This window comes from Sycon ciliatum, chromosome 13 (genome assembly GCF_964019385.1).
Source record: "Sycon ciliatum chromosome 13, ocSycCili1.1, whole genome shotgun sequence".
Classification (NCBI taxonomy): Eukaryota; Metazoa; Porifera; class Calcarea; order Leucosolenida; family Sycettidae; genus Sycon; species Sycon ciliatum.
Window position 1 is genome coordinate 21,276,325 of NC_088655.1, and position 15,943 is coordinate 21,292,267.

The 15,943-nt window shown below is 45.2% G+C and overlaps 1 protein-coding gene across 1 annotated transcript in view; it reads left to right on the plus strand.

Annotated features, from left to right (window-relative positions):
- Window positions 1-15,943, plus strand: part of LOC135829711 (uncharacterized) — a 113,838-nt gene that overhangs the window by 38,586 nt on the left and 59,309 nt on the right. The window contains exons 13-14 of the mRNA XM_065342103.1: window positions 9,665-9,763; window positions 13,081-13,185. Coding sequence (XP_065198175.1) covers window positions 9,665-9,763; window positions 13,081-13,185 — 204 coding nt within the window. The remainder of the gene's footprint in view (window positions 1-9,664; window positions 9,764-13,080; window positions 13,186-15,943) is intronic.

A 15,943-nucleotide genomic window follows, 5' to 3' on the forward strand; every position in this document is an offset into this window, starting at 1 on the left:
CGTACACTCTCTGGTCTTCCCTGCCAACTAGCCTTAAAGCATGCACAGACATTAAGGAGTTCAAGCTTCAGCTTCTTCGTCCTAAATAATCTCACCATTTTCGTCATGCCTCCCCTTGCAGTACTCTCTTTGTTTCTCTCCTCATTATTCAGTTCGCCGTGGTTGGCTACCACCCGACTTCTCATATATATTGGCAGTCTTCTGACGAGCCAGGAGATGTTGAATTAATAATAATAATAATAATAATAATAATAATTTTAATATGGCAATAAGTAGGACGAGCTGAAGCGACATGTGGACTACTTTATTAACAATGTAAGCGATGGAGACGATGCAAGAAACAACCTAAAGGGTAAGGAAAAATACATGTAAGAAGAAAAAGGGCAATGGAAAAAAAAAAGATGATTCGAACAAGTTTTCGTACAACACTCTTCAGGAATCACCGTTGTACTAAAGAACAAAATGAGAACAAAGGAAATAATATAGCAATCAAGGTAGGGTGACACGATACAATGACAGCACTAGAATATCGAGGTGCGATTTCTCACAAAAGTGTGCAGAAAACAAGGGTATACAAGTAAGAACTAAGCGTGACAAGTGTGTATCAGCAACAAAAAACAAAAAAGTGAGAACGAATGATAATAATAACAATAATAAACAAGAAGGTGACAAAACACATTTAGGCACAAGTGGCAACAACGTTGCCACACTACACAACAGAACATTATTTGAACAATTTTAAGGTAATAACACTATCTTTCTGGACACACAAATTCGGCTTATGAATGCGCTGACAAACAGCTTCCAAAACTTGTAACTGCAAAAGATAACCATGACGAGCACGGCACAAAACAGAAAAACAGGAATCAGAATAAGTACGACAACAGTCAGTACTAGAAACCAAATGATTGTATACTGAAGACTTGTTATTACGAGACGGACGCACACAATCTCGACTCACGCGCACACCCTCACACTCACTCTCACCCTCACTCAGCTCACCTTCTCCCTCACTGTCCGAATCAGAACCTGCTCCGTCATCCACCGCGGTTTGACTCTCCTCCTCACTTGCATCGTCCTGCGTCTCACCTTCACCACCCACGCCAACCCTGAATGCCGTTGCCTTCACGTCAGTCGTCGTCCTTTCCGATTGTTTCCTTTGTATTTTTACCGTGAATTCATAGGTCCGGTTGTAATCTGCTGTAGATCTCCGTGGTCTGTCATTTGCTGCTTTGTTTTGTGGATTAGTTGTTGTTGTTGTTGGATGTGAACCTGGTGTTGTTGTTGGATGTGCAGCTGGTGTTGTTGTTGCAGCCATGGTTGTTGGTCTTTCTGTTGGATCCAGCTCTGGTTCCGGTGGGACAAATCGACCGCCGCGGGTGCTCCCCACCAACACAGACCTCGAAGGAGGAGGGTCAGGGGGAGGCAAAGGTGCTGTCACCACTCGAGGCACAGCCCCATGCAAAGCACCCAGAGACACAGACTTAGGCACACCCGAGGGCTGCACCAATGGCGGTTCCGCACGCACCTCCAAAGAGCTGCCAAGCTCCAGCCCGTCCAACACAGATGTCAGAGGGGGAGCGGCAGACAGCGGCAGGGAACTATCCTGCCGTCTAGGTGATGGGTTTTTCCTAGGCCTCCCGCGTTTGGGCCTCTCAGATTGCGCACTGGGTGGAAGGATGTGAAGTGGAGTGTGTTGTTTGATACGTGCGTTCAGGTGCTGAACAGTCCTACCAACATACCGACTAGCACAATGTCGGCATTCGAAGTTGTAGATAACATGACTGAGGTGGAGGGTTGGTAGGACGTCCTTCCGCACCGTGAACGCACGCATTGTTGTGAAGACTGGCACAAAATGTACTGCATAATAAGTACGACGGACGATAGACTTGACTGCGTGACACACTTTGATCGATTCCTGCCCCTTCCATGGCAAACATAGATAGACGGGACAGCGAGGTGGACCAATCAGCACCGATTTCGGTTTCTGCTCCATGGACAGAAACTTACGCAACAAGAATTCCGGATAGCCATTCTTCAAGAAAACAGATCGAAGGAAATCGAGCTCGGCCTGCAGCTTACTGGGCGAACAAATACGTTCCGCACGGTCCACGAGGTTACGAACTAAGTTGACCTTGTATTGAGACGAACAATATGAATCGAAGGCAATGTACTGACCGGTGAACGTAGGCTTACGATACACAGAAGTCAACATTTCACAGCCAGTCTTCTCTACAAGCACGTCTAGAAATGACAACTTACTAGACTGCTCGTGCTCACAAGTAAAGCGGAGGGAAGGATGTAGGCTGTTGAGCACATCGAGAAACAATTCACTGCTCTCAACACTGTCAAAATGCGTGAACGAATCGTCAACAAAACGCACGTAGAACGCGGGCCAAAGCGACTCATCAATCTTGCACTCACAATAACCAACGAATATATTGGCGAGGACGGGACCAAGAGGAGATCCCATCGCCACACCATCTACTTGCTTGTACATCACATCGTTGAACGAAAATTCGACACCAGTTGTAACTGACAGCATCAAATGACGAAACGCCGCTTCCGATACCCATGGAGTATCAACATCATCGTTACGGTACAATACATCCATACAGATGTCAACAGTCTCATCAATAGGAACATTCGTAAAGAGACTTACAACATCGAAGGAACACATGTGTGCATTGAGAGGGACCGGACTATCACGAAGCCTCGCAACAAAGTCGAAGCTATCCTTCACAGTGCGTTTGCAATAGTAATCTTGAACAGGCTGTAGGTAGATGCACAGCCATTTCGAGATAGAGTATTGAGGGGAGGCGGTCATGGATACTATTGGTCTAACAGGGCATGTAGGTTTATGAATTTTAGGAAGGCCATAGAGTCTAGGACGAAGGGTACCAGTCGGTTTGATGCGATCGAATTCATGTTTTGATATTTGTTCTTCATTCTTTAGCTTCTTAAGGTAAGTTACTAGATCCTTTTCTACTTTTTCAGTTCGATCACAGGTCTTGACCGGACCAAGTGTACGGAACTTTGATGTGTCATTTAGGATAACGGACATCTTCTCGATGTAGTCAGTTTTATTCATTAAAACAGTTGCACGACCCTTATCAGGGCGCGTGACAATAATGTCTTTGTTATTGCGTAGCTCATGCAGGGCTTTGAGATGTTCGCGTTTCAATGAAAACGTTCTTCTATCCGGTAATGCATCAGCGTGTTCCTCGGCCTCTGCCCGGATCTTTGCGGCGCAAATGGACTGTTGTGACTCGGACACCGGTCTGAAGCGTAATAACTTGCGGTAAAAGAGCTCAAACTCGGTCATGATTACTTCCTTCTTGTTTGATTTTGGTGGAATCCCGAAATCGGTTCCACGACAGAGGAGCTCTTTCTGAAGAGTGGTCAACTCTAGTGATGTCATGTTAATTATGGTGGTATCAGGATCGATGGTGACATGTCCATATCTTTTCTGTCTTAGCCAATTGTAGGTCTTGTCATGTTTTGTGATTAGATGGATACGTTGTTTCTGGTCATTTTCCGAAAGGAGCATAGAGAATCTCAAGAAGTCGTGAGAGGAGAGAAAGCAGCGTGCACGATCATACAAATACCTAAACCGCGAACGTGACTTTGACAAAGTGTCGCAGGACCGGGCAATCTCGTCTTTCATGAATACGCGTTCGATGTTTAACGTGTGGTAAGCTTTGGTCCTGCGGACACGGTTCTCTACACCACCTGGACAAACACCATTGTCCAGACAACGTCTAAGGAACACTACGTTAAATGCAACACTACGATAATGAAATCGTGACTTCAGCGCATGGTTCAGAATATCTATCTGAGTCTGGCTATATCTCGACCTGAAGTATTTAAAAATTCGACGAGGAGACAATAATTTTAATATGGCAATAAGTAGGACGAGCTGAAGCGACATGTGGACTACTTTATTAACAATGTAAGCGATGGAGACGATGCAAGAAACAACCTAAAGGGTAAGGAAAAATACATGTAAGAAGAAAAAGGGCAATGGAAAAAAAAAAAGATGATTCGAACAAGTTTTCGTACAACACTCTTCAGGAATCACCGTTGTACTAAAGAACAAAATGAGAACAAAGGAAATAATATAGCAATCAAGGTAGGGTGACACGATACAATGACAGCACTAGAATATCGAGGTGCGATTTCTCACAAAAGTGTGCAGAAAACAAGGGTATACAAGTAAGAACTAAGCGTGACAAGTGTGTATCAGCAACAAAAAACAAAAAAGTGAGAACGAATGATAATAATAACAATAATAAACAAGAAGGTGACAAAACACATTTAGGCACAAGTGGCAACAACGTTGCCACACTACACAACAGAACATTATTTGAACAATTTTAAGGTAATAACACTATCTTTCTGGACACACAAATTCGGCTTATGAATGCGCTGACAAACAGCTTCCAAAACTTGTAACTGCAAAAGATAACCATGACGAGCACGGCACAAAACAGAAAAACAGGAATCAGAATAAGTACGACAACAGTCAGTACTAGAAACCAAATGATTGTATACTGAAGACTTGTTATTACGAGACGGACGCACACAATCTCGACTCACGCGCACACCCTCACACTCACTCTCACCCTCACTCAGCTCACCTTCTCCCTCACTGTCCGAATCAGAACCTGCTCCGTCATCCACCGCGGTTTGACTCTCCTCCTCACTTGCATCGTCCTGCGTCTCACCTTCACCACCCACGCCAACCCTGAATGCCGTTGCCTTCACGTCAGTCGTCGTCCTTTCCGATTGTTTCCTTTGTATTTTTACCGTGAATTCATAGGTCCGGTTGTAATCTGCTGTAGATCTCCGTGGTCTGTCATTTGCTGCTTTGTTTTGTGGATTAGTTGTTGTTGTTGTTGGATGTGAACCTGGTGTTGTTGTTGGATGTGCAGCTGGTGTTGTTGTTGCAGCCATGGTTGTTGGTCTTTCTGTTGGATCCAGCTCTGGTTCCGGTGGGACAAATCGACCGCCGCGGGTGCTCCCCACCAACACAGACCTCGAAGGAGGAGGGTCAGGGGGAGGCAAAGGTGCTGTCACCACTCGAGGCACAGCCCCATGCAAAGCACCCAGAGACACAGACTTAGGCACACCCGAGGGCTGCACCAATGGCGGTTCCGCACGCACCTCCAAAGAGCTGCCAAGCTCCAGCCCGTCCAACACAGATGTCAGAGGGGGAGCGGCAGACAGCGGCAGGGAACTATCCTGCCGTCTAGGTGATGGGTTTTTCCTAGGCCTCCCGCGTTTGGGCCTCTCAGATTGCGCACTGGGTGGAAGGATGTGAAGTGGAGTGTGTTGTTTGATACGTGCGTTCAGGTGCTGAACAGTCCTACCAACATACCGACTAGCACAATGTCGGCATTCGAAGTTGTAGATAACATGACTGAGGTGGAGGGTTGGTAGGACGTCCTTCCGCACCGTGAACGCACGCATTGTTGTGAAGACTGGCACAAAATGTACTGCATAATAAGTACGACGGACGATAGACTTGACTGCGTGACACACTTTGATCGATTCCTGCCCCTTCCATGGCAAACATAGATAGACGGGACAGCGAGGTGGACCAATCAGCACCGATTTCGGTTTCTGCTCCATGGACAGAAACTTACGCAACAAGAATTCCGGATAGCCATTCTTCAAGAAAACAGATCGAAGGAAATCGAGCTCGGCCTGCAGCTTACTGGGCGAACAAATACGTTCCGCACGGTCCACGAGGTTACGAACTAAGTTGACCTTGTATTGAGACGAACAATATGAATCGAAGGCAATGTACTGACCGGTGAACGTAGGCTTACGATACACAGAAGTCAACATTTCACAGCCAGTCTTCTCTACAAGCACGTCTAGAAATGACAACTTACTAGACTGCTCGTGCTCACAAGTAAAGCGGAGGGAAGGATGTAGGCTGTTGAGCACATCGAGAAACAATTCACTGCTCTCAACACTGTCAAAATGCGTGAACGAATCGTCAACAAAACGCACGTAGAACGCGGGCCAAAGCGACTCATCAATCTTGCACTCACAATAACCAACGAATATATTGGCGAGGACGGGACCAAGAGGAGATCCCATCGCCACACCATCTACTTGCTTGTACATCACATCGTTGAACGAAAATTCGACACCAGTTGTAACTGACAGCATCAAATGACGAAACGCCGCTTCCGATACCCATGGAGTATCAACATCATCGTTACGGTACAATACATCCATACAGATGTCAACAGTCTCATCAATAGGAACATTCGTAAAGAGACTTACAACATCGAAGGAACACATGTGTGCATTGAGAGGGACCGGACTATCACGAAGCCTCGCAACAAAGAATAAAACTGACTACATCGAGAAGATGTCCGTTATCCTAAATGACACATCAAAGTTCCGTACACTTGGTCCGGTCAAGACCTGTGATCGAACTGAAAAAGTAGAAAAGGATCTAGTAACTTACCTTAAGAAGCTAAAGAATGAAGAACAAATATCAAAACATGAATTCGATCGCATCAAACCGACTGGTACCCTTCGTCCTAGACTCTATGGCCTTCCTAAAATTCATAAACCTACATGCCCTGTTAGACCAATAGTATCCATGACCGCCTCCCCTCAATACTCTATCTCGAAATGGCTGTGCATCTACCTACAGCCTGTTCAAGATTACTATTGCAAACGCACTGTGAAGGATAGCTTCGACTTTGTTGCGAGGCTTCGTGATAGTCCGGTCCCTCTCAATGCACACATGTGTTCCTTCGATGTTGTAAGTCTCTTTACGAATGTTCCTATTGATGAGACTGTTGACATCTGTATGGATGTATTGTACCGTAACGATGATGTTGATACTCCATGGGTATCGGAAGCGGCGTTTCGTCATTTGATGCTGTCAGTTACAACTGGTGTCGAATTTTCGTTCAACGATGTGATGTACAAGCAAGTAGATGGTGTGGCGATGGGATCTCCTCTTGGTCCCGTCCTCGCCAATATATTCGTTGGTTATTGTGAGTGCAAGATTGATGAGTCGCTTTGGCCCGCGTTCTACGTGCGTTTTGTTGACGATTCGTTCACGCATTTTGACAGTGTTGAGAGCAGTGAATTGTTTCTCGATGTGCTCAACAGCCTACATCCTTCCCTCCGCTTTACTTGTGAGCACGAGCAGTCTAGTAAGTTGTCATTTCTAGACGTGCTTGTAGAGAAGACTGGCTGTGAAATGTTGACTTCTGTGTATCGTAAGCCTACGTTCACCGGTCAGTACATTGCCTTCGATTCATATTGTTCGTCTCAATACAAGGTCAACTTAGTTCGTAACCTCGTGGACCGTGCGGAACGTATTTGTTCGCCCAGTAAGCTGCAGGCCGAGCTCGATTTCCTTCGATCTGTTTTCTTGAAGAATGGCTATCCGGAATTCTTGTTGCGTAAGTTTCTGTCCATGGAGCAGAAACCGAAATCGGTGCTGATTGGTCCACCTCGCTGTCCCGTCTATCTATGTTTGCCATGGAAGGGGCAGGAATCGATCAAAGTGTGTCACGCAGTCAAGTCTATCGTCCGTCGTACTTATTATGCAGTACATTTTGTGCCAGTCTTCACAACAATGCGTGCGTTCACGGTGCGGAAGGACGTCCTACCAACCCTCCACCTCAGTCATGTTATCTACAACTTCGAATGCCGACATTGTGCTAGTCGGTATGTTGGTAGGACTGTTCAGCACCTGAACGCACGTATCAAACAACACACTCCACTTCACATCCTTCCACCCAGTGCGCAATCTGAGAGGCCCAAACGCGGGAGGCCTAGGAAAAACCCATCACCTAGACGGCAGGATAGTTCCCTGCCGCTGTCTGCCGCTCCCCCTCTGACATCTGTGTTGGACGGGCTGGAGCTTGGCAGCTCTTTGGAGGTGCGTGCGGAACCGCCATTGGTGCAGCCCTCGGGTGTGCCTAAGTCTGTGTCTCTGGGTGCTTTGCATGGGGCTGTGCCTCGAGTGGTGACAGCACCTTTGCCTCCCCCTGACCCTCCTCCTTCGAGGTCTGTGTTGGTGGGGAGCACCCGCGGCGGTCGATTTGTCCCACCGGAACCAGAGCTGGATCCAACAGAAAGACCAACAACCATGGCTGCAACAACAACACCAGCTGCACATCCAACAACAACACCAGGTTCACATCCAACAACAACAACAACTAATCCACAAAACAAAGCAGCAAATGACAGACCACGGAGATCTACAGCAGATTACAACCGGACCTATGAATTCACGGTAAAAATACAAAGGAAACAATCGGAAAGGACGACGACTGACGTGAAGGCAACGGCATTCAGGGTTGGCGTGGGTGGTGAAGGTGAGACGCAGGACGATGCAAGTGAGGAGGAGAGTCAAACCGCGGTGGATGACGGAGCAGGTTCTGATTCGGACAGTGAGGGAGAAGGTGAGCTGAGTGAGGGTGAGAGTGAGTGTGAGGGTGTGCGCGTGAGTCGAGATTGTGTGCGTCCGTCTCGTAATAACAAGTCTTCAGTATACAATCATTTGGTTTCTAGTACTGACTGTTGTCGTACTTATTCTGATTCCTGTTTTTCTGTTTTGTGCCGTGCTCGTCATGGTTATCTTTTGCAGTTACAAGTTTTGGAAGCTGTTTGTCAGCGCATTCATAAGCCGAATTTGTGTGTCCAGAAAGATAGTGTTATTACCTTAAAATTGTTCAAATAATGTTCTGTTGTGTAGTGTGGCAACGTTGTTGCCACTTGTGCCTAAATGTGTTTTGTCACCTTCTTGTTTATTATTGTTATTATTATCATTCGTTCTCACTTTTTTGTTTTTTGTTGCTGATACACACTTGTCACGCTTAGTTCTTACTTGTATACCCTTGTTTTCTGCACACTTTTGTGAGAAATCGCACCTCGATATTCTAGTGCTGTCATTGTATCGTGTCACCCTACCTTGATTGCTATATTATTTCCTTTGTTCTCATTTTGTTCTTTAGTACAACGGTGATTCCTGAAGAGTGTTGTACGAAAACTTGTTCGAATCATCTTTTTTTTTCCATTGCCCTTTTTCTTCTTACATGTATTTTTCCTTACCCTTTAGGTTGTTTCTTGCATCGTCTCCATCGCTTACATTGTTAATAAAGTAGTCCACATGTCGCTTCAGCTCGTCCTACTTATTGCCATATTAAAATTATTGTCTCCTCGTCGAATTTTTAAATAATAATAATAATAATAATAATAATAATAATAATAACTCATAACTTGTTTATCCGGGCACTACCCATAACTTCGAAATGTCCGTTACCCCGAATGACATACATTTTGACGGGGAATGGCCATAAATATTTATGTCGTCACTATTTCCAGAAAAATTGCCAAAAGAGTAGTATCATTTCCACTGAAACTCAACCAAAGGGTGTTTGGTAGCCTGAAATGCCCGTAACTTTGGGGTCTGGATAACGGAGGTATAAGTGTACATGTATGTCTGTACACTAATGGCAATCATGCAATGTAAATACCAGACAAGTAGTACCGTATCCACCAACTGTTGAATTCCACTCTGAATTGTTTTGCTTTGATCTACAACTGTGACTGTGATCCACAATCTAACTCATTGAGTTCTTTTTCCTGTACTCTTGTTTCTTGCGTGTGCATCCAGCATGGCGACACTCCATTGCACGATGCCGCCAGGAGAGGTAAACTCGATGCGTGTCAAGCGCTGCTTGCTGGAGGGGCGGACTGCAACATCAAGAATGAGGTAAAGCACAGTGACATTGAGTGTTGTGAACCAGGATGATCATGTTCTGTGTTTGCACTGTACAATTAACGTGCAAACAATCATCTGTTCCTTGACCTTTATCCGAGTGGAATCCTGTCCTAACCCGAAATTTCTCATCTACTGACTCCTCACCCCATCAATGTGTGCAAGTCTTTGCCCCAGTTTGTTGTGTCTATTGTTCTCAAAATCGGTCACGCTCCCATTGCTTGGTATAGTGTAGAGAGACGCCATCATGCCAGAATCTTTCACTTCAGCAGGTCTCGACAGAACAATAATAATTATTATTATGTTCCATCCATTACACGTATGAGGGGCTAGTTTGTCGAAGTACAAAAACTCAGAACGACTGCAGGAGGAGCATACAGGAGAACTTCAGGCGCATTAGCTGGAAACAGAAAGGTATTCCGAGCTACATGTATATTGTATCTTGCATTGCCACAGGCTAGTGCAGCACAGACTCCATTATCATGGAGAGTAGCAAGAGTGCATAAACAAGAGTATGCAACTGTGGTTATGGGTCAGTGCGCGGCTCTCTGCCTTTATTACGTAACTTACCTTCACCACGCTCTGAAAGTATGCACTCAAACCCAAAGAGTGAGCAAGTACGGTTGTGAGTGTTGAAATCCGAACTAATAAAGTGCAAAGCTGTCACCCTGGACCAGTTCAGATTACATCACTGCACTTGCATATGTGCATGTCTAGCCACATTCCTACCACATCCTGGGCGTTGATCCAATTTGTATAACACCACACTGATAAGAATATATGACATACATGTATGTCTGTACACTAATGGCAAACATGCAATGAAAATACTGTCTTGTCTTGGACATGAAAATCCAGGCTAGAGAAGGAGAAAAAATGAACTTCGAATTACGAGTAGAGCAACTCCATCTCACTTCGAAATAAGTGCTCGAAGGACATAGTCATTGAACTGTAAAATGTTCTTCTGTACGAAGACAGAGTTAGAATTATCCAGCGGGTGCACTTTTCGTACTTCGAATTATGCATTCGAATTTAACTTGAAGTGACTTGCAGAAGATCGGTACGAAGAAAAAGTTCGAATTACACGGAATGCTAGAATTATACCGTATTCGAATTAGAGGGAGTCTACCTGTACAAGAACTTGGAATAACTTTGGGAGGAGTAGAAAAGAGAACTTCGGGTGCATGATCTGGAAACCGAAAAGCAAAAAGTTGCACAAACTTGTTTCGAGAGCAAAGCACAAAACCAGGGAAGTTAGGGAGCATCTCATAAGTTAGCATTTATTTTGCAAACGTAACGTATTTCGAATAGACTTTTCCCCCTACCTCCCCCCTCTATTCGAAAGTCTTATCGCACATTTTCTGTGTTTATCTACTGTACACGTCCATGCGGCCCCATGCTATGGTATGCTTATGTACATGATTGTACTCAGTCGGTAGAGCATGAGACTCTTAATCTCAGGGTCGTGGGTTTGAGCGCCACGTTGGGCGCCACTGTAAAGGAAATGCTTCTCCCCCTGGCCCCCGCCACACAACAACGCAAACTCTTGATTGTATCTTCAATACTCTTATATTATACCAAGAAATGACGAGGGTGCAGGAGGAGAGAGACAAACTTGGTGAGGACGAAAAGGACAACGGGAAGACTCCCGGGAAAAGACTCTCGAAAAGACTCCAGAAAAGACTCCAGAAAAGACTCCAGAAAAGATTCGAAGAAACAACAACGAACAAGCAGTAATAAGCCGACGACAACTCGAGACGACCAATCAGGGACGAATACGTACAGAACATATGACCAAGACCAAGACAACCAGACCACGGACGAATCACACATGACTCTCATTCCCAGACCAAACTAGCACTGCGCATGTACAGCATTCACTTGACAGTCACTCTCACACAGACGGAAGCAGATCCTCACACTCTGACAACGCGTACTCTTGCATGCACCACATACCATAAACGTCACACATCACACCATACTCGCGCGTACACTTAGACCATATATGACATCAGACACTGGACTCCACAAGACAAGAACCAAATACAACGACATGCGTAAATCATAGTTGTAATACAAATTCGTAACATGTACATGTACATGGATATGAATGTTTTGCTAGAGCGGTCGTGAATGGCATACAGTAGTACCACATTTACTGCGTACAAGTACAATCAATGACATGTACACGCACATAAACATAGTTCCTCCACAACAACTGTACTGCTATAAATGCTGGCCAGGCACATGTACACGGTTTGATCAGGCTGGTGTGATATTTGACACGCCTGAGTAGCCTGCATGCATGTAGTGCAAGGGTTAGCTGATCTGCAAACACAGGTAGATCTCCACCAAAACACACTCATTTGCTGCAGGGATCTAGCACGGTAGTAGATTGTACAGTTCCAGAAAATGTGCCAACAGTCATTTTTCTATTCGAAAAGGGCGCTACCTCCCTACCCCCGTTTCGAAATGCGTTATGTTTAGAAACAAAATGCGAACTTATGAGATGCTCCCTTAGGACTTCTGCAAGTTGCGTTTCTCATTTTGTTCCTTGCGCTGCTCTATATCAACATAATTATTAGAGATGTTATGAGTATCCGACATGTTGACAGGGTGCATGGGCAACTCTGCTCGGTTTTGGCCCACTGCTGATTCAGTTGACGTGACTTTTCTGGAAATCATAAGTAATACCATACTAGACATGTACTACAAATCTGTGGACGTATGAACTTGGCCAGATTTCACTCTACAGTAAAACCTGGTGTAAGCGACCTCTGCTTTTAGCCACCATCTGCTTCTAAGGAGCATTTTTCCATGCATGGACAGTTCTACAAGGAAACTGTACCTGCCTTGCGTGACTAGCGACCGTCTAATAGTGTACCAAATGCCATAATTATTGGACCTGCACACAGCGACCAAAAAATGCCAGACCCACCAGGACGCAAACCCAAAATAAAATACTGTCTTGGACATGGAAATCCAGTCGAATGACCGGGACCGGCGCTCTCAGTGTGTACAGAACGTTGCATGCAGTGCACTTGTTGATCCGATATGACCAGTGCACTGCATGTGTGTACCGTAGACTACGCATACCGAATCAAGACTACATGGGCAGCGCCCAGGGACCGCTAGAAGTGCAACCGGATTTCCATGTCGACGGCAGTACCAGACAATTAGTACCATTTGAACAAACTGTTGAATTCCACTCTGCATTGTTTTGCTTTGATTTACAATTGTGATTGTGATCTACACTCAGACTTCTCAAGAACTCTTTTTCCTTTACTGTTGTTTCTTGCATGTGCTTCCAGCATGGCAACACTCCGTTGCATGATGCCGCCAGGAGTGGTACATGTAGAATCGAGATGTGTCAAGCGTTGCTCGCTGCAGGGGCGGACTGTAACATCAAGAATACGGTAAAGAACCGGATTTAGAGTGCCATGAATCATGCTGATCCTGTTCTGCTTTACTCTGTAAAATTAACTGCTTCCAGCATGGCAACACTCCGTTGCACCATGCTGCCTGGGCAGAAAAAATCGATGTGTGCCAGCGCTGCTCGCTGCAGGGGCGGACTGTGACATCAAGAATGCGGTAAAGGACAGTATAATAGGATGTCATGAACCATGATGATTATGGTCTGTGCTTACAATGTACTATCGAGAAAAAACAACTCATGTGTTCCACAGACCCTCACCAAATTGGAATCCTTGCATGAAGGAGCAATTTTCAATCTACTGCCTCCTCAACACTGCAATGTGGGCAGATCTTTGCCCCAGGGTGTTGTGTCTATTTTTTTAATTGGCCTCACTCCCGTTGTGTACAAGATGTGCAAGATTGGCATATTCATGAGAGACGCCATCATGCCAAAATCTTTCACCTGAGCAGGTGCAGGTGGTACAATATTATGTTCCATCCATTACATGTATCAGCTGCTAGTATGTCGAAGTACAGGTAGACTCCCTCTAATTCGAACCTCAAATTGCCAGGCACTAAATTCGAATTATCCATAACTTCTAATTATCCAAAATGCAGTCCCATGTACTGATATGTATGTCAAAATGCTCGAAATTGCGTGCTCATTATTTTTGCACATTTTATTTGCAACATCGAAACATGGAGAGACTTCTGCCGTGCTCTATATTGAGGAAGGCCACAGTTTGCATCTACCACTCCATCATGACTATTATTTCCCCGCATAGGTTTCGGTCGTCACCGACCATGCTGGCAATCACCATAGTAAAGTATATTGTCCGTTGTGTTGTACCGTTAAAATGCATTCTTGCTTCTACAGTATCATACAGCTGATCGTTTGGTTCTGGCATATACGAAGATGTGAACATGGTTGACATTAACGCGAACATGCGTATAATAATAATAATACAACGAAACATAGGTGGTCATGAACAACGACATCAGGTCATTTCACCAAAACACTGGATCGACATGAAGTCATTGGGCATTATTTTCATCTTCTACGAAGTTCTAGTGAAGCAGTTTTCAATCGCTGCCGTTGTCCTGAAACGATTTCAAGGCAAAAAAAGAGCGCTGCCTTCTCTGCGTCATGAAAGCCCGTCGGAGAGCAGCACGTCGTTCTCAAGAACAGAAGTGGAGCATAGGCATAGACAATGTTACTTCCACTTGTTGTTCAGTCCTAAACTTCTTTGCGCATGAGCTGGCGCGGCATGACAAGCCATTGAGTTCCGCGAAGAGAGCCAACCACCTGGAAGAAGTCGTCTTCAATCAAATCGTTGCACTTTGCCTTGCACAGGCTTGGATATAATTTCGAGAGAAGGTTGGTTTCTTCAACGCTATTGTCGATCCTGGAGCGGACCAGGGATCAATTTTTTGGAGTTAGTCCTTTGGCTAGAGAAGGAGAAAAAATGAACTTCGAATTACGAGTAGAGCAACTCCATCTCACTTCGAAATAAGCGCTCGAAGGACATAGTCACTGTACTGTAAACTGTTCTTCTGTACGAAGACAGAGTTCGAATTATCCAGCGGGCGCACTTTTCGTACTTCGAATTATGCATTCGAATTTAACTTGAAGTGACTTGCAGAAGATCGGTACGACGAAAAAGTTCAAGTTACATGGAATGTTCGAATTATTCCGTATTCGAATTAGAGGGAGTCTACCTGTACAAGAACTTGGAATGACTTCGGGAAGAGTGGAAACAAGAACTTTGTGTGCATGATCCGGAAACCGAAAAGCAAAAAGTTGCACAAACTTGTTTGGAAAGCAAAGCACAAAAGCAGGGAAGTTAAGACTTCTGCAAGTTGCGTTACTCATTTTTAAGGCTGAAACGATTATACCGATACTCGGTATATACTCGTTAGAAAAGATACCGAGCGATTATTTTTACTCGCTATTGGCTTATCTGCTTGAAATGAGCACATATTTGGATGATAAGTGTGTAAATATTACTACTATTCGTCCACCGGCGGCTCGCGTGTGGGGCCCTTCTGCAGTGATGTACAGTCTAGTCAGTCAGTGCAGTCATGCTAGTTGACTTGGTACGGTGCACTGCGGAACTACTTGCGCGGTCTACAATATCTACTCGGGTCTATACGTCCAGTCACACTCACAGACTGTCAGTGTTTACTGCACTGTGAGTGTGACTGGCCGTGAACCATGTGAACTGAACTGCACTTGTAAACATTCTACGGTGCACTGCCGAACGACAAGCACAGACGAAATACTAGTTCCACAAGGTGATTAGGTGCAGATTGTAGTTTTCCTTTTACTTGTAGTTCGTCTTCTCTCTGACACTCGTAGTTATAATTATTGTTGGTAGGTATCGTCTGACTGCCATGGCGTTTTCCAGGCAAGCAAGGTCTGGTGTGTGGACGTATTTTAATCGCGGTGTGGAGAGGCACACATGTAAACTTTGTAAAAAGACTTACTTTCGACAGAGCGGAACCAGCAACCTGTTCGCTCATCTGAAATCGGCTCACCCTTCAAAGTTCCAATTGGTTCACTCCTCGGGTGCGACTACTGAATCAGATGTTAGTAATGCGTCATTGGTGGCAGCGGAGAAGCGCAGCAGCAGCAGCAGCAGCTTGTCGAGTTGGGTTGTGAACTCGGCAACTTCCACCAGTCGTCCCTGTTTGTCCGGTCGCTCCGAGGAGCCCGCCGACTTGATTCTAGATTGGATCATCGACTCCACCAGACCACTG